Below are 20,042 nucleotides of genomic sequence, written 5' to 3'. Positions count from 1 at the left end.
GTCTGCCATCAGCTTGGGTCTTGATCTTAGGTCCTGGGATTGAGCCCTGCTTCAGGCTCCCAGCTCAGCAGGGAGCCTGCTTCTTCCTCTCCCTCTACCCCTTACCCCTGCTCCTGTTCTCTCCCTTTCAAATAAATAAATAAAATAGATTTTTAAAATTCTGAAAAAAGTTACAATTCATAAAGAATTATTCCATAAACACAAGACATTATTATTACCTGAAGAGAAGACACTAGTGCTAAATGAAGAAAGATTCTATCATTTCAGAGGTTTGAAAACATCTTAGAAATTAAAAAATAAAAAACTAGTTGATTTATTAATTTTAAATAGAAAGGAGAGGTAATCCAGATATTGGTTTCTAACACTATTTGCCAATAAAAGGAACCAGAACTCCTCGGAGAAATGGCTGATTTCTCAGATTGGAGCAGGAAACAGGTAAGATGAGCCTGGAACAAATTTAACACAAACATCATGTGGTGTGCACACACACACGCACGCGTGCAAACAAACACACGCACACAGAGTGATGGGGGAATGACAGAGACATGAAACCAATGGAAAGAACTCCTCCTAGAAGCCAAAGCTGGAACAGTTTGAGCAAGAAAATAAATGAAGTAGCCTTGGATTGCAAACCAAAGTATAAAATAAATATTCACAAGTGGATTCTCAGTATTTATACTGAGATAAATAAATGATTAAATAATGGGAAGCAACAAACAAGTTTCCTATGAAGAAGAATTCCAAATAATTTATGTGGATTCTCTGCCCTCAAGGGGGAGGATCATAATTCCTAACCACTTAGGCACGGGCTGCACAAAGTGACTTCCTTCCGAAGAGGACAGTATGAAAAGGAAATAAAAGCAAAACTTTATTTATTTTTTTTAAACTTTAGAGTGGAGAAATGATAAACACTACCTTGGCCACACGACCAAGGTCAACAGCACTAAGTCACATTGACAGAATGTATCCTTGATATGATGTAATGAAAATGGCACTTCCCCTCTGCAATCTTCCTCCCAAAAACATACAACCCAGGTCTCATCAGGAGGAAAGTATCAGACAGTTCAAATGGTGAGGTGTTCTGTAAGAAATCTGACCAGTATTCCTCAAAACTGTCAAGACAATTAAAAACAAGGAAAGTCTGAGAAACTGTCATAACCAAGAGGAGCCAAAGGAGACAAGACCACTAAATCCTGGATGAAATCATTGAACCATACAAGGGTATTAGGTAAAAACTAAGGAAATCTGAATATAGACTTGAGTTAATAATAATGTTCATTGGTTCATTGATTATAGCAACTACATCACACTAATGTTAAATTGTTAATAATGGGAGAACGTGAGAGTGGGGTTTATGGGAAAACTCTGTGTTATCTCCATGATTTTTAAAATCTAAGACTACTCTGAAATTAAAAATTTTTGTTTTGTTTCTGTTTTTTTAAAGCACAGCCATATGTACCATCTAGTAGATTCTGGAAACTTCTCTGTCTCTGGCACACAAAGGTATCTTTGGCACAGAATTTACATCATGAACTAGAGAAAGAAAAACTTCTTGAAATTAGACGTCCATTCACTTCCTGCCTGAAAACTTTACTCTGTTTTCTTCTATCCACTGTACAGGAAATTCTCCAACTGATAATTTTAAAATTCAAAGCTTGTCACTAACAATAATTAAAAATTTGAAAAATCAAGGAGGAACAAGCTGCCAAGGGAAGGCCAGCCCAAGGCTGGGCCAAGTGGCCAGAGAACCACCTGGGAGAAGTTCTAAGAAATGCAAACCTGATCCCTATTTTATATTGGCTCTTCTCTTGAGGATTAATGCACAGAAAAACCACTGCTGGTGGGGTTCTGTTCTTTTCCATCCAGATGGTAGTCCAGGCGCCTGAGTTCTGCTGACTAGACAGGGTCTCTCAAGAAAAAACAAAGCTGTGTGTCTCTGTCCTACAATTCTATGGTGACTTTTTACTTCTCTGAAATAATGTTCTGTCAGAATAGGACAGATATTTCAGGTATTTTCATTTTCTGAGGTGAGGAGTATTTCCCTCAGAATGGAGGAAAATCCTAATTAAATGGCTTCGATTTTCTTGACAATTCCAAGAGCAAAGGAACTAAAATTTCAGATAGGAACTATCACTTCACATTTTTGGTCCCTCCCTTTTGAGTGACAGACAAAACTGCTAACAGTTTGTGCGATGGCTTAAAAAACATATATTTGTTTTACTGAAGAGGAATTTTTTTTTTTTAAGATTTTTTTATTTATTTATTTGACACACAGAGAGAGATCACAAGTAGGCAGAGAGGCAGGCAGAGAGAGAGAGGAGGAAGCAGGCCTCCAGCTGAGCAGAGAGCCCGATGCGGGGCTCGATCCCAGGACCCTGAGATCATGACCTGAGCCGAAGGCAGTGGCTTAACCCACTGAGCCATCCAGGCGCCCCTGAAGAGGAATATTTACCTCAAACCCAGTACTCACATCTATAAAAGGCCACCCATGAATACCCTGCCTCAGGGGTCTTGTATGTTCTGCTTGTATTCCTCCCAAATAACTTTGAAAAATATATGTAGTCTCTCATGTATTTTGAGGTTTGCACCTTAAATTTTTTATGATTTAAAGGGCTGCAAAGAACATAATTTCAGGTTCTCTGCCATTTTAAAGTAAAATTCCTTTAAAGGCACTTATATAGTGTACCCATGACTGGGATGGGAGACCCAGCATTATCCAATGAAACAATTTTCTCTCAGCAGCCAGAAGTGTTCCATCATGATTTTCTACTTCCCCTGCAGAATTTTATCCAGATGGCATAATTATGTGGGTTTGGAAGTCATGATTCATCACCCTACAACACTTCTTGGCAATGAAAATACATATTCATGCTGAAATTGGAAAAAAGATTTCTTCTAGATCGATTATCTTCACAACTATTATTAGGGCACAACCCAACAAGACAATATATATCATTCTTTTTTTTTTCCTTTTTTTAAGTAGGCTCCATGCCCAACATGGAGCTCAGTGTGGGGCTTGAACACATGGCCCTGAGATTAAGACCTAAGCCAAGATCAAGAGGCAGATGCTTAACTGACTGAGCCACTCAGATGCTCTGACAATGTATATAATTCTTAAACATAAACAGTAAAATTTTACTAGGAGGGCAAGTCCTTTGCTGAACAAAATTTGGAATCTTTTAGGTAGTGATCTGGAAATTTCTTAACCTTGAGCCAATACACTACAGCGGCCACTCTCAAAGTGTGGTCTAGAGACTCCTAGAGAAAGGATCTCAGAGGCCCTCTTAGGAGCCCTAATGATGAACACTATTTTTGTCATAATAATAAAAAGAATAACACTAACAATAATGATAAGAAAGTCCTTTCCACTTTAATGCTCTCAGAAACATGTGATGCAATGTTCCAGAAAGTTCCAGAGGCTGTATGTTGTATGATGATATTAGTAGTTCTATCAGGTAATTGAGCACGTGCTTATGTAATTTTATGCTCTAAAAGTTTTGTTTTAGTTTCTAATTCAGTACTTATCAACAGATAGAACTCACATAAACAAACCTCTTTGGTTCTCAATAATTTCTAAGTTTGTAAAGGGATCTTGAGACCAAAGCATTTGAGAACTGATGCCCTGTAGTGACTCCAGATAAGTCAGGGAGAGGTCCTTCTTCTTTTGCAAAGCGAGGGAGAGATTTGGACTCCCCGCACTTTGTCGGGCATTAACTTTACAAGGAAGATGGATACATTCCAGATGAGGATCAAGACCTCATCCCTCAAGGCCACTGCCTGGCATCCATGCTGGGGACCATTATTTCACAGTCCAACCTGTGACACTTTGGTTTTCATGCTGAAGAATCACCTTTAGCCTTCCAATTCATAAGCTTTCAAATAAGACGCCCATTTCACCAGTCTCCACGAATGGGCAAAATCTGGCTTATATTTAGAAAAACTGGCTTTGGCTCAATCGGAAAATACAGAGAGTTGTTATGCAACCTATATTTTTTATATAGTCGAGCCAGACACAGTTATTTGACTTTAATGACTCTTGTCAAAACTCTTGGGAAACACTTGAGTACAAAATACAGATCACATTCCAGGCGGGCCAGAAGTGGAGAAAAAACAGGAGGACGGATTCATTTCCCAAGATATGTTGACTAGCTCTAGATCCCTAAGTAAGACAACTTGGGGCCCACTGTTCTTCAGAGCAGCAAGGTTTATCAATGCTGAAAGTGAAACTGCTTATCAGGAACATGATGTTAAGTGGGAAGTCACTTTTCCTTTTTGTGTTTCTTTTCAAAGTGGACACAAAGTCAGGAAGACAATTTCTAGCAAATTCTCTGGCAGGAGACATCAGCATTAGTAAGAATTCCCCAGAAGTAGCCAAACCACCTATTCCAGCAGTTCTGTCCATGGGCTGAAATGGTTCATGCCCACAGGCCAAACAGACGGCAGCAGCCAGAAGGGGAAACTGGTTCAAACCAAAGTTAACTTTCTCCCCAAGTGGGTGGGCCAAAACTGAAGGCAAAATACAGTCTTCTTTGCTTAATGTATTCAGTGATATATACTTCCTTGGTTTAATGGCACTAGCCTCTGGGCTAGAGACACGTGGAAGAGCCTGGGTTGGATCCGGCAACTAGCGCATGCTGGGAAAGACTGTTGCCTCTCACTTTCCACTTCTCTGTCTGGGTGAACAATACCCAGACTGGAATAGACCTTGAAGTTTTATAGCCCCAGCCCTTGTGGCTTTCCAGGGGAAAAAAAGCCATCCACCCCCTTAAGTCCCCACCCTACTACCCACTCTCTCCAGAGTGACCCTTGGTAACTGGAGCCTCCCGTCCTTCTGAGCCATGTCCTCCTCCAGTGGGCCACCCCCTCTGTGTACTCAGTCACATCTCACCCAACTCCTGACGTTCAAGGCCCTCTTGCTTGGTCTGCTTGTTTAAAAAAAAAAGACAGCCTCTGACACAGGGTCTGAAAGATATTTTTAAAGAACATTCAGTAACAGGATGTTCCCTCGAGGGAAGGACAATCAGAATTGCTAAGAAAGCAACTTCTAAGAGCACCAGTTGGGCCAATTCTTAAGTTCTGGATAAGCAGCCCTTTCTTTCTTTTTTTTTTTTTTTTCCCCAGAGCAAAAGAGGCAAAGCAAAGGAAGGACATTTTGCATAAAGGAAGTTGCCTATTAACTTGGAACACACTCTCTGCCCTGAATTCATTCATTCAACACATATTTACTAAGTACTTACTAGGTGTCAGACATTCTCTCAGGCACTGGGGGTTTATCCATGAATAAAAGAGATCCTTGCCTTTACAGAGCTCATAATCTCATAGAGGGTAGTGGGTAAGAAGGAATAACCTTGATAAATAAGTAAGCTTCACGCTCTATCAGAAGGTGATTAATGCCATGGAAAACCAGAAAAGGATCAGAGGGCCAGGGATGGGTTGGGAAGTGGGCTGTGATTTTAAATATTCAGGACAGAGGTAGCACAGGGTAATGTCCTCAGAGGAGTGACTGGGAGTGAGTGAATGGGCTAATGATGGGGGGAGGTGAATTCTGGGCAAAGGAAACAGCCTTTGCTTTGTTCTTTAAGTAGGATGGGAAACCCAGAGCTTTGAGCAGAAGACCAATATAATCCAACTTGTGTTTTATCAGGATCCAGGACCATCGCAGGAGCCACATGGAGACGAAACCCTAAGTAAGCAGGTCCCATACTAGCTCCAAATTTTTTCCTGATCTGAAAATGGGTATTAAAAATGCCTTAACTGAAAAAAAAAAATGCCTTAACTGGGGCACCTGGGTGGCTTAGTCCGTTAAGCGTCCGCATTCGGCTTGGGTCATGATCCCAGAGTCCTGGGATGGAGTCCCGCATCAGGCTCCCTGCTCAGTGGGGAGCCTGCTTCTCCCTCTTCCTACTGCTCCCCCTGCTTGTGCTCTCTCTCTCAAAAAAAAAAAATAAAATAAAATAAAATAAAATCTTTAAAATTTTAAAATAAAAAATGGAAATGAAACCATGGGGTACAGGGTGGCTCGGTCCGCTGAGCCTCTGACTCTTAATTTTGACTTGGGTTGTGATCTCGGGGTACTAGGATTGGGCTCTGTGTTGGGTTCTGTGCTCAACATGGAGTATTCTTGTCCCTCTCCCTTTGCTCCTCCCTCCCTCAGCTCATGCTCTCTCTCTCAAATTAATAAATAAAATCTTACAAAAAATAAACAGAACAAAATTTTGTTTTTGGAATAATTTTCAATTTACAAGAAACTGCAGAACTAGTAGAGTTCTTATACATCCTTCACCAGCTTCTCTTAATGATAAGATCTTACATAATCATACCTAATCATACAGTGAACAAAACCAAAAGTCAGTACAATACTATTAACTCAAATACAGACCATATTCAGATTTTACCAATTTTTGTTCCCTTTTTTGGGGGGGGGAGGAGTGTGTGGGGGTGGTGTATAGCTCTATGAAATTTTATTTCAGATAAGATTTGTACTACTTCAGCACCAAAAAAAAAGCTCCCTCATATTTTAGGAACATCCTACCTAAGCTAAACCCTGATTAATCATCATCACTTTGTCATTTCTGAGAATGTTATATAAATTGAATCACACAGCATGCAATCTTTGAGATTGGCTTTGTTGACTCAGAACAGTGCCCTTTAGACAAAGTATTGCTTTGCTTCTGTCTCTTAAAGAGAGCTCTTATGTCACAGAGGGACAAAAAACCCAATTGGTATCAAGAGAAAAAAAGCGTACAGCCTTCCTGTTCATAAATGTGCTTGCTCAAAGCAAGTTTCAACAATCAGGACTCTCTAAACCATGGTCCTACTTAGCACTCTCTTGGTAGAAGTGATCTCGGAAAAGTTTACTTCTTGGTTAATTTCAACATGGTTAATTTCAATACAGGATGGCCTCTCCCTGCAAACACTCCCAGGTTTGCAGCAGCAGGTGAAACATAAACCCCACCCTGGGCATATCCGGTCAGAATGGCACCTAGTTCCTCAACTGAGAACTTCTGAGGTGGGCTCAGGTCTCACTACTGCATCCTCAAAATTAAACACAGATGTAAGTAAGAATAATGTAAATTCTTTAACAGTGTTACAAAATTCAGATGCCTGGCAATAGTCCACAGATCCCTGACTTGCTCTAACTTGGTGTGTCAGAAGTTTGCATGGTTGGCCCTTTCTCCACGGGCCTCCTTAAGCCCTCTGTCTACAAAATGGGTGTGAAAAAGCTGCTCTATTAATATCATAGAACTGGTTAGAAATATAAATGAGAAGGAGTTTAAATGCAAAAGCAATTATGCAAATACAAGTTACTTCACTGTCATTATATTCCTTGTCCCAGTCAAGGGACCTCTGACTCAGGTTCTGTTTATAATTCATTTGTTCATTAGTTCATTCATTCATTCCCACAGTTCTGATGTGCCAGGCATTGTGCTGGATGACAGGGCTGAAGTAATGAATAACTAATATGTAATAATCACACTGATCAATAACTCAGGGTGGGGAGACAGTAGATGGTTGTGCTTCCACATGGGGAGGAGGTACAAACTTGATGGGAAGAGGCACTGTAGAAACACAGACAAGGATGGGATGTCCAGGAAGGTTTTCAGAAAAAAATACATATGGATACAAAGATGTCCATGTAAGTAACAACCACCACCAAAATAAAACCACCTATATGCTCACCAACAAGGGGGTGGTTGAATAAATTATGGTCCATTCATGCAATGAGGCAATTATCATAAACAGTGAGAGGTCCATGAGTACCTACATAGAAAGATCTATATGTCTTGGTCATCTATGTGTATATGTACATATGTGAGTACATTTAAAGGAAAAGGGCCTAGAAGGAAGTGAACCAGTGGCTCTCACTGTGTGTTGTCACACACACTGTCTGTGACAACTATGTGGGGAGTGACTGTGTAGAGATTCAAGGCAGACTTGCCCATTTTGCTTTGGTATGTTGCTATGGTTTGAATGTTTTACAATGAAAATGTGTTCACGTATTATTTGGGTAATAAAAAGGGTGAAATAAGGGCGCCTGGGTGGCTCAGTTGGTTAAGTGACTGACTTTTGGTTTTGGGTCAGGTCATGATCCCAGGGTTGTGAGATGGAGCCCCACGTCAGGCTCTGCACTCAGTGTGGAGTCTGCCCGAGAGTCCCTCTCCCCCTCTCCCTCTGCCCCTCCCCTCAGTCACGCTTGTTCACACGCTTGCTCTCTCTCTCAAATAAGTAAATAAATAAAATATTTAAAAAATAAAATTAAAAAGGCTGAAATTAGTCTGCATGTGTATCATCATTCTAATTTGAAGGAAAATCATATATATATATATATGTATATATATATATATATATCCAAACAAATACAGTTACAGAAAAAGTTTAAACAGAAACAAATCTGTGTTTTGTTGTAACTGTACATGTATAATAAGTTGTAAAAATACATCTGCTGAATTTTCTACATTTTAGGTATAAAACCACTTAATAATTATGTGAAATAAAATTTTTTAAAAAACTGTTGTTTTGTTTTTTAAGAGAGTGGGGCAGAGGCAGAGGGAAAGGGAGAGAGAATCTCAAGCAGGTTCCACACCCAGCCTCATGACCTGGATACCCCCACATCATTTTATTTTGAAATAATTATGGATTCACGGAAAGATGTAAAGAAACATACAGGGCAGTTCAGTGTGTCCTTCACCCTACCTCCCCGATGTTAACGTCTTACATAACCACAGCACACTGTCAAAACCAGGAAATTGACATTGGTCCCGTCCACAGAGCTCACTCAGATTTCAGCAATTATACACAGATTCGTGTGTGCGTGTGCACACGTGCATGCATGCCCATGCGTGTACCTCTATGTAAGTTAACCACATGTATAGCTTTGTGTAAATATCATCACAATAAAGGTTGTTTTAAAAAAGACACTGTTGGGGGGCGCCTGGGTGCCTCAGTCAGTTAAGTATCCAAATCTTGATTTCAGCTCGGGTCATAATCTCAGGGTTCTCAGAACAAGTCCCCCATCCAGCTACACTCAGTGTGGAATCTCCTTGAGATTTTCTCTTTTCCCTCTTCCTCTGCACCCCCATCCCTGGCTTACACGTGCTTGCACATGCTCTCTCTCTAATACATAAATACATAAACAAACAAACAAAAAACCACACTATTAGGCTATAAACTGCTCTATTTCTATTTTATTTCTATCAAAGAAAAAACTTCAAATTTTAAAAAGTAAAATAAAAATTGTAATGAACTTGCAACCCAAAATAGGTTGTGGTTGTGAGAGTATATCACCATTTAGAAATACATCAGTTCTCCAAGCTGAGACAAATTATACATAGTCTTGGGTATTATAAGAATTTGTAAATCTTATCACAGAAACACACTTTTATCTTCCTTTTTGTTTTTTTTAATACTTTTACCTTCTAAGAAAACATGCAATAGAGGAAAAACTCCAGATGAACAGAAATTGACAAATTGTCCCTATTTTATTTTCTTTGATTTAAAAAAGATTTTAGGGGCGCCTAGGTGGCTCAGTGGGTTAAGCCTCTGCCTTCAGCTCCAGTCATGATCTCAGGGTCCTGGGATCGAGCCCCGCATCAGGCTCTCTGCTCGGTGGCGAGCCTGCTTCTTCCTCTCTCCCTCTCTGCCTTCTTCTCTGCCTACTTGTGATCTCTGTCTGTCAAATAAATAAATAAAATCTTTAAAAAAATAAACAAAATAATAAAAAAGATTTTATTGGTGCACCTCAGTGGCACAGTGGGTTAAGCCTTGCCTTTGGCTCAGGTCATGGCCTCAGGGTCCTTGGATCAAGACTCGCGTTAGGGGGCCCCTGGGTGGCTCAGTGGGTTAAAGCTTCTGCCTTTCGCTCAGGTCATGATCCCAGGGTCCTGGGATTGAGCCCCGCATCGGGCTCTCTGCTTGGCAGGGAGCCTGCTTCCTCCTCTCTCTCTCTCTCTGCCTGCCTCTCTGCCTACTTGTGATCTCTCTCTCTCTGTCAAATAAATAAATAAAATCTTTTTAAAAAAATAAAAAAGATTTTATTTATTTATTGAGAGATAGAGTGAATGAGAGAGAGCATGAGCAAGAGGAGGGAGAGGGAGAAGCAGACTCCCTGCTGATGAGGGAGCTCAATGTGGAGCTTGATCCCAGGATGACCTGAGCTAAAGGCAGATGCTTAACTAACTAAGGCACATAGGCACCTTGTCCCTATTTTCATAAAGAAAAAAGACACTGATCCTGGTAGTACAGAATCACTGAGAAACAAATCCACCACAAAACTTAAGAGAGGGCTATCAAGGGGCACCTGGGTGGCTCAGCTGGTTAAGCATCTCCCCTCAACTCAAGTCACAGATCCCAGGGTCCTGGGATGGAGCCCCGGGTTGGGCTCCCTGTTCAGTGGGGAGCTTGCTTCTCTGTCTCCTCCACACTCATGCTCTCTGTTGTTATCTCTGTCTCTCTCAAATAAATAAATAGATAGATAAAATCTTTTTCTTTAAAATTTTATTTCCTTATTTGACGGAGAGAGAGAGAGATCACAAGTAGGCAGAGAGGTAGGTAGAGAGAGAGGGGGAAGCAGACTTCCTGCTGAGCAGAGAGCCCGATGCGGGGCTCGATCCCAGGACCCTGAGATCATGACCTGAGCTGAAGACAGAGGCTTAACCCACTGAGCCACTCGGGCGCCCCCTAGATAGAAAAAATCTTAAAAAAAAAAAAAAGAGTGCTATCAAACTAGTGCATGTAAGAATGAGGGAAATTGTCACATCTAGTTATTTAGCTCACCCAGAAGTCAGGTCTGATTTTTGAATTGAATTCAAGCTATTTCAAGACTTTCTGTGGTAATTACCAGCCTGATGTAGTGATAACATCTCAGAAGATAAGAAAGAGAAATAAATGGAAGGAAAATGAAAGCAGGCAGATTTACAAGTGGTTGAACAGTAGCCAAGAAAGTTGATTTAATGAGCTGATGTCAACTCAGTCTGCCTTTATCAGCAGGTCACGGGACTCTGCCCTCGGTTAGGATGGAATCTAGATTTTCATCAACAACTTGGATGAGACACAAAAGGCAGCTGGCACAGAGCAGGAGGCTGATTTGTTAATTGAAGGAGAGGATGGAGATTCCAAATGGCCTCTGTGGGCTGGGACAATGGTTTACATTTTTATAAGGAAAAATGGTAGGCTGAGCTTCCAAAAATAATTAAAGATATAAGAAACAGGAGAGCTTTGACTTTGCAGTAATTAATGAGAAAAAAGACCTGAGGATTTCAGTTAGCCTCAAAGCCAACATTAATCAACATGCTAACCTTCATCAAAAAAAGTAATGCAAATTATATTACCAGAGATATTGTGTCCCAAACACGATACTGTGTCCACTGAAATTTATGCATGTCTTTTCAAAATAACACCAATGTTACTAAACTCTTTCAGAAAATAGAGGGGGTAGGGATACATACTAACTAGTTTTATGAGGACAAGAATACCCTGATACCAAAAACGGACATTCCAAAAACAAAATTACAGACCATTCCCTCATGAGCACTGTTGTACAATAAAGAATTTAGCTTGCGTCCCTTGTAACTGCCTGGTGACAGGAGTAGCTTTGTTACACTAATGAAGTGTAGAATAGCCCCTGGAAAACCTCAGGAGGAAGACAGATCACCAGAAGGACCGGCCACGTGGTGAGACGGTTGAGGGGTCTGGAGATTGTGTTCAATCACATGGCCAGTGATTTCTTTTCTTTTCTTTTTTTTCTTTTCTTTCTTTCTTTCTCTCTCTCTCTTTTAAAGATTTTCCATTTATTTATTTGAGAGACAGAGAGGATGAGAGAGAGAGAACATGAGAGGGGACAGGTCAGATGGAGAAATAGGTTCCCTGCTGAGCAGGGAACCCGAAGTACAACTCAATCCCAGGACTCCAGGATCATGACTGGAGCCAAAGGCAGCTGCCTAACCAGCTGAGCCACCCAGGTGCCCACGGCTAATGATCTCATCAGTTATGCCCATGCATGGAGATTTCAGTAAAAAAATCTGCACCCCAAAGCTCAGTAGAGTGTCTTTTCCTGGATGTGCCAGGAGGGTGACAGTCCCTGATTCAAAGAGGAGAGGGCATGGAAGCTCTCTGCATGCAAGACCCTCCTGGACATCACCCTAAGTATACCCCTTGTAGTAAAACTGTAATTGTTAAGCACAGCATTTTCCTGAGTTCTGTGAGCTGGTCTAGCAAATTATCAAACCGAAGGGGGTCATGGGAATCTCCAAATTTATAGCCAGTCAGTAAGAAGTGGAGGTGGTCTGGGGACCCTACCCCCCACCCTGACACTTGTGGTTGGCACCTGAAGTGAGCCTTGTGGCAGACTTTGGGAAGTCAGTATCAGAACTGAATTGCAGTACACCCAGTTGGTGTTACCCTAATATGGCAGTGAAACAGAGTAAACGTAAATGGGAAAGTCTTTAACTCAATATTAGCAAGCTGAATCCACCACAATATATCATGACCAAGTAGAGTTTGTCCCAGGAATGCACACTGGTTTAATATTTGAAAATCAAATCAGTGTCATTTGCTGCAGTAGGAGAATAATGGAGAAAAACTATGTAATCATATGATTAAAAAAAAATAAAATTTTTTGCAAGCTGAGAATGGAAGGAAACTTCTTCAACCTGATAAAGGGCACTGACCAAAATCCAATTTCTGTCATAGTTGGTGATTGGAACAGAGATATTAACTCTTCCCACTTTTATTCAGCATTATGCTAGAGTCTTGGTTAGTACAAGAAGGAAAGGGACAGGGATAAAAAGGCAAGACAGGACAACTATTTGCAGGTAACATTGTTTACAAAAAAAATCCAAGGAATCTACAAAACAACAACAACAATAAAACATTCTTAGAAACTAACACATTAACTTAACAAGCAAGGTTGTAGGATGTAAGATCAACATACAAAAATTAACTTATTTCCTACATACTAATAGTAAGAAGTTGGGAAATGAATTCAAATGTGCTACTTACCAGCATCAACAACATAAAATATTTACAAATAACTTTAACAAGTGACATATAAGACCTCTACATTAAGGACTATAAAAAATTGCTGAGAGAAATTAAAGAAGACCTAAATAAATGGACAGACTGTGTTCTTGGACTGGAAGTCTCAATATTATTAAGATGCAATCCCCTTTAAACTGATCTATAAATTCAATACAACTGCAAACAAAATCATAACAGACTCTTGCAAAAGCTGTCAAGCTGATTCTAAGATTTTTATAAGAAGGGGCATAAGTGATACTTCAATGAAAACGACATATGACTGGCTCACGGGCACAATTAAAAATGCTAAAATCGTGGTTTTTATTTTTTTAAGATTTTATTCACTTATTTGAGAGACAGAGCACAAGCAGTGGGGAGGGGCAAAGGGAGAGGGAGAAACACTTTGGGCAGGGAGCCCAACACAGGGCTCGATGCCAGGACTCTGGGATCATGACCCGAACCAAAGTCAGACATTTAACCGAATGAGCCACCCAGGCACCTCACTCAATTCAAAATTTGAGAGTAGGGAAATGAAATGCAAATTTAAAATTTACTGTTGCATATTCACTAGAATGTCTAAAATGAAAAAAAACTCTCACCATATCAAATGTTGGCAAGGACATGGATAGAGCAACTGGAACGCTCATCGCCTGGGGCTAGGAATATAACTTGGCACAACTTAGAACACAGATTGGTGGTTTTCTTAGAAGTTAAACATATACCCAGTATATCATCCAGAAGTTCTTCTCCCAGGTATCATCCAAGACAAAATAAAAACCTATGTCTCCCCAAAGCCTTGCATACAAATATCTGTAGCTCCGTTATTTAGCCATCAACATCTCAAATGTTTACCACACAAACAAAATGGCGCACATCCATACCATAGAGCACTACTGGCAATAACAACATACTACTCACACATCAACATGAGGAGTCCCAAAAATATCACACTGAGGGAAAGAAGTTGGACCCAAAAGAATATATATACTTTACGATTCCACTTATTCAATGTTCAAGACCTAGCAAACTGATGTATGGTGACAGATATCAGAACACCAATGCCTATGAGAGGTGGAGGCTGATGGGAAGGGAGCATGAGGGCACATTCTGAGGTGATGGCAATGTTCTGGGTCTTGACTGAAGTGGTGGTTCCATGTGTGTCTCCATTTATCAAAACTCACTGAGCTGTGCATTTAAGTTCTACACACCTAACTGTATATCAATTTTACCTCAATGAAAACAAGTCTTTATGGGACTTCAGAGCCACCATCCTAAATAGGGTGGGGGTATAGTTTTCAAATGGACTTTGTTTGGGTTTTTCAAATTACTTATTTATTTTTAATTTTTATTTAGAATTTTTTTTTTATTTAAATTTTAGGTAGTTAACATACAGTGCAATATTGGTTTCTGTAGTAGAATTCGGTGATCTTATCCCTTACACAGAACGCCTGGTGCTCATCATCACTAGCGCCCTCCTTAATGCCCACCACCCATCTAGCCTATCCCCCGCACCTCCCTCCAACAAGCCTCAGTTTGATCTCTATCGTTAAGAGTCTCTTATGGTTGGGGCACCTGGGTAGCTCAGTGGATTAAAGCCTCTGCCTTCGGCCCGGGTCCTGATCCCAGGGTCCTGGGATCAAGTCCCACGTTGGGCTCTCTGCTCAGTGGGGAGCCTGCTTCCTCCTCCTCTCTCTCTCTGCTTGTCTCTCTACTTGTGATCTCTATCTGTCAAATAAATGAATAAAATCTTAAAAAAGAAAAAAGAGTGTCTTATGGCTTGTTTCCCTCTCTCCTTTTTTTCTCTTCCTCTTCCCAATGATGTTCACATGTTTACTTTCTTAAATTCCACATGAGTGAGATCCTATGGTATTTGTCTTCCTCTGACTTATTTCACTTAGCATAATACACTCTACCTCCATCCACATTGTTGCAAATGGCAAGATTTCATTCCTTTTTTTTAAGATTTTATTTATTTATATGTGAGAGAGAGAGAGCTCAAGCAGGGGGAGGGGAAGAGGGAAAAGGAGAAGCAGACTCCCCACTGAGCAGAGAGCTCAACAAGGGGCTCGATCCCAGGACCCTGAGGTAAGAGTAAGAGGCAGACCCTTAACTGACTGAACTACGCAGGTGCCCCAGGATTTCATTCTTTCTGATGGCTGAGTAATATTCGTGTGTGTGTGTGTGTGTGTGTGTGTGTGTGTGTGTGTGTGTACACACACCACATTTTCTTTATCCATTCATCAGTTGATGGACATATGGACATTTGGGCTCTCTCCATAGCTGATAATGCAAGAAAAGATATTTCAAATGACATATCTGGTAAAGGGTTAATATCCAAAATCTACAAAGAACTTATCAACCTCAACACCCAAAAAACAATATCCCAATTAAGAAAAGGACAGAAACATGAATAGACACTTTTCCAAAAAGACATCCAGATGGCCAACAGACACATGAAAAGATGCTCAACATCACTCGCCATCAAGGAAATACAAATCAAAACCATGATGCGACACCACCTCACGTTAGTCAGGATGGCTAAAATCAACAACACAAGAAACAACAGCTGTTAGTGAGGATGACGACGGGAACCCTCTTCCACTGTTGGCAGGAATGCAAGCACTGGTGCAGCAGCCACTCTGGAGAACAGTACGGAGGTTCCTCAAATTGACTCTGAACTAAGAAGGAGCTTGATTACAAACTCCTTGGGAGAAATTCGAAGATCATTCAGGTGGAGGCAGGGAAAACCATAATATTCCTTATGCAGTGAGGAGTGAGGAAAGTGATCCAGAGTTAAAACCGAGGGGCTGGCATTCACTTGCTGGTCTGTTGTCACCATGAATATTCAGTGAGTGCTACTGTGAGTCAGGCACTGCCTTGGGACAGACAAAGTCCTTGTTCGGGCTGAGCATATAATTTCTGAGAAGACAGACAAGAGGCTAAACAAATAAGTGGGTGATGATAGACTGTGACGAGTGTGATGATGGAGTCCACAGGAACACATGACTGGGGGTCAATAAAGAGGTGGGAAGGACCTAAAATAGCTGATGGACCAGGGAAGGCTTCCTGGAAGAAGTGCTATTGGAGTTGTGTCATGGGACAAAGGGCAAGTGGAAGAACACTGCAGGTAGACAGAAAAGAGAATGCAAAGGTCCTGAGGCAGGAAGGAGGGCCATGTGTGTGAGGAAATGACAGATAATCAGGATGACTGGTGCTTAATAAGCAGGGACCAGAAGGTGGAGTGGGTGGGGTTGGGTTGGAGAGTTGGGTGGTGGCCAGAGCACACAGGGCTGATGGCAGGGGCAGGAATAACTCAGTGTGACAATCTAAGACAACAGGGAGCCATGGAGGATGGATTAGAGTGAGGCCAAGGCTGGAAGCCGAGGCCCCTTTAGGGATCGCCTGCACTAGTATTGGTGAGAGCCGGCAGTGATGTGGATGGGGTGCTGTAGCATGGAGGGAGGAAAAACAGACTCGGGACACGCAGCAGCAGAATGGATAGAACTTGCTGATGCATTCAACATGAAAAATGAGAAAGAGGAAGGATGGGCCACTGGTGGTGTCATTTACTAAGATGGGGAATTCTGGGGCAAAACATCTGCGGAGGAGGTGGATCAAGAGTTTCATTTTAAGATGTCTATGTACCAGCAAGTGAAACTGCCAGGGAGGGAGTTGGGTACATGAGCCTGAAGGTCAGGAGAAGCAAAGCTCAAGGCCATTATCACACAGCAGGTATAGAAGCCGGGGTCAGAGAGGAACTCCCCGGGGGGGGTGGGGGGGCATGTCTCAGAGTGAAAAGCTGTGGGTCCGGGAATGAGGCTGTGGAGGGCAGGGGAGGAGCCCTGGAGTGGGAAGGAAGCCAGGAAGACTATTTCCAGAAGTTCGCCCCTGTGCTCCCAGTACCGAGAACGGCCTGCAGGGCTCCTGCTGCCAGGGCTCAGGGGTCCTGGCCACTCTGCTCATTTAAGCACGGACACCCTTCAGGGCATTCACCCACTTCCCACCCTGGCTCGTGAACTCTCACTCCTGATATTCCCACATCCCTCTCCTCATCCCCAGCCCCTAACCCCAGCTGCCTCCCCTACGCTATCTTTGTCTTCTCCTGCGCCAGCCGCGGGCACCAAACTCTTGATCCCTTCCACTGTTCAGGAGCAAACATTAAAGAAATCACACGACTCGGACTTACCAGGAACAGTTAGAACAGAGGGGGACTTTTCCGGCTGTTCGTGAACACGGCTGCTGTTCTGAACCCAGAAAATGTGGATGGGCTCAGGAGGGCCCACGGCCTGACAGGTGAGGTTGAAGGCCGTGTTTCTCGTGACATTCATGCTCTCAGGCTGTCTAGTAAAGTGAGGAAGTCCTGTGGAGAAGGAGTTCAATGAAAGGACATTTTAGATCCACAAGAAAGGCCGAGTCCCAAGGGCAAGAGACTGTTCTGGAACTTGGCAATAGATTTCTTCATACGCCTGGAATGGCCAGTTTTCTTTTTTCTTTTTTTAAGATTTTATTTATTTATTTGACACAGAGAGAGAGAGATCACAAGTAGGCAGAGAAAGAGTGGGAAGCAGGCTCCCCGCTGAGCAGAGAGCCCAATGCAGGGGTCCATCCCAGGACCCCGAGATCATGACCTGAGCCAAAGGCAGAGGCTTAACCCACTGAGCCACCCAGGAGTTTTCATCTTCTGAAAGTTGGCTCAAGAAGAATGGAAGCTAATGCCTCCCCAACTAGCTGCAGCCAGCTTTCTAGGATACTTTCCCATACGGATTGTGAAGGTGATTCAGAACTGGTTTTACCAGAGGGAGGCCTGCCCGTGTTGAAACCAGGTGCTGTTCAGACTGCTGGCACGTGTTCAGTATTCCCTCCCAAAATACACACACAGAAAAAACAAAGCCACGTAACAGGTCCGCCTGTTTCTGAGGACGATCTACTCTGTGTGACACTTTAAGAGGAGCGATAATGAATTTGAAAATCTGTCCACCGGTGCAGGGCTGGACACTTCTCAAAGGACATTCTCACCAGAACAGTATAGACACAGTCACATATTATAATCCTAAAATCTTCAACTATAACTCGGAGAGACCGCAAGGAACGGAACTTTAGAAATACCTCAGAGAAAGCCAGTTCGTACTCATTTGGAGCATGTGCCAAAAATTTAACAGGGTAAGCTAACTGTTCTTGGGGATTTAAACTGCGTTCTTTTGGGATTGGGAACTGACATTTCTGGTCCCAGAAGGAATGATATGGGAATGGAAAAATGGGGTCCTTTTTGCCTGTTTCGAAGTTTTGCAGAACTCCATTTGGACCTAACGTGTTCCTGCCCTGGGCATTTTGCTGGGATTCTGACAGGTTAAATGTCCTCTCGACATTTTTCCAGGATTAACAGCAAACACAGGAACACTACCATCCCATCTCCAACCGTGGGCTGATGTTGACATAATCCTGAGGAGGCTTAGCTGTCCAGCCTGGGATGGGCCTAGAACAAAGCTCTAAAGGAGACTCCTCTGAGGGGTCCCTCCCCCAGGCCTCCTGCAGCATTAGTAGATATGAGGTTTAGGTTTGCAAAAGAATGGGGAGCAGAGCAGCCTTTCAGTGGGACATGATTCTAGCTGAACTTCGCTGAATAGCCAATCACCTGCTCTAAAGCCTGTGGGGGATGAGGGTCAGGAGAAAGAAAAGAAAGCTGTTTGGGTGCTTCTGCTAGCAAGGTTTCTCAGAAAGCTGGGATGCAGGGCCCTGGAGGCAGCCTGTGGGCTGGTAAGGAATGATCAGCTATGGTGATAATAGAGGTGCCTCCTCCTTGAAGCCTTCCTTGATAGGCCTTGCCACTGCAGAAACCAAGCATGCATATCCGTAGACCCAGGGCCTCGGGATCTGGGCTCACCTAGGCATCAGCTCACACTCCCTACTGCAGTTCAAGCTCCTTGAGGGCAGAGACCACCCTCTCCTAGTCCGTATCTCATTTCGTGCCTCCACTAAGTCTGTCTCATGTCATGTCATGGAACTGCACTGAACCATGTACCCAATAAATCCTAGGGCCCCAAATGAGTCCCGGATCTAGCTGCTGACCCAGTTCAGGAAAACCACTCTCCCTCCAAGGCAAATCACCTCTAGACCAGGCAAGCGGTCTCGGACGCCAGCCTTGAGAACTGGTGAGTGGAATGCATTTCACTTTGAAAAACAGTCTCCAGGTTTCTAAATCGTAAATAATCTGAGGACAGGAAGGTCTATAATCTGTTTTTATCTCAGCCCTATTGCTGAGGATAGAGCTACAACTCTGAAAATCAAATTCACGTCATTCATCCATTATTACGTAAAGACTCAAAATTTTAAAAGACTTTTAAAATTTCAGTGCTTACGCATTTGTAGAGTCTGCATACAGAGTTATAAATGGGCATGCCCAACTCTAGAGTTTTACATGCAAAGCAATTAATATAGGCCACCCTGTGGCTTCTGGACTTACCTTGCACCTCGATGTAGATGGGGTCAGACACAATCTCTTCGTTGTTTATTTTCATCTTACAAATATATGACCCGTTGTCTGAACGCTGCACACTGGTTATGCTACAAAGAAAACAAATAAAGATACTTACAGTGACTACCCCTTGGGTTCCTGTTATAGGAACAGAACATTCTTCAACTTCCTTGTCATATGCTGTAGTAACCTTATATGTCAATATGGCTAGGTCATGGTACCTAGATATTTGGTCAAACATTACTCTAGATGTACTTTTTGGGTGTGATTAACATTTAAATCAGCATACTCTGAGTAAAGATTTCCCTTCATAATATGGGCAGGTCTCATCCAGTCAACTGAAGGCCTTATGAGCAAAGATGAAAGTCCTCCAAGGAAAAGGGAATTCTGCCTCCAAACTGCCTTCGGATCTAAGACTGCAACACCAACTCTTCCCTGGGTCTCTAGCTGATGCCCTGCACATTTCGGATTTGCTAGCACCAAAGTCACATTAGTCAGTTCCTTAAAATACCTTTCTCTCATTCCCTCCTTGGTTCTGTTTCTCTGAAGAACCACA

General features: G+C 42.3%; 1 protein-coding gene across 1 annotated transcript in view; it reads right to left on the bottom strand.

Moving 5' to 3' along the window:
* MERTK (MER proto-oncogene, tyrosine kinase) overlaps positions 1–20,042 on the bottom strand; it is a 115,020-nt gene that overhangs the window by 53,616 nt on the left and 41,362 nt on the right. The window contains exons 3-4 of the mRNA XM_045979440.1: positions 19,475–19,575; positions 17,201–17,374 (exon numbers count right to left, since the gene is read on the bottom strand). Of these exons, the coding sequence (XP_045835396.1) occupies positions 17,201–17,374; positions 19,475–19,575 (275 nt within the window). The remainder of the gene's footprint in view (positions 1–17,200; positions 17,375–19,474; positions 19,576–20,042) is intronic.

The sequence above is a fragment of the Meles meles genome, chromosome 15 (assembly GCF_922984935.1).
Source record: "Meles meles chromosome 15, mMelMel3.1 paternal haplotype, whole genome shotgun sequence".
NCBI lineage: Eukaryota > Metazoa > Chordata > Mammalia > Carnivora > Mustelidae > Meles > Meles meles.
Note: the sequence above shows the minus strand (reverse complement) of the source record. Positions and strands in the feature narration are given on the sequence as shown.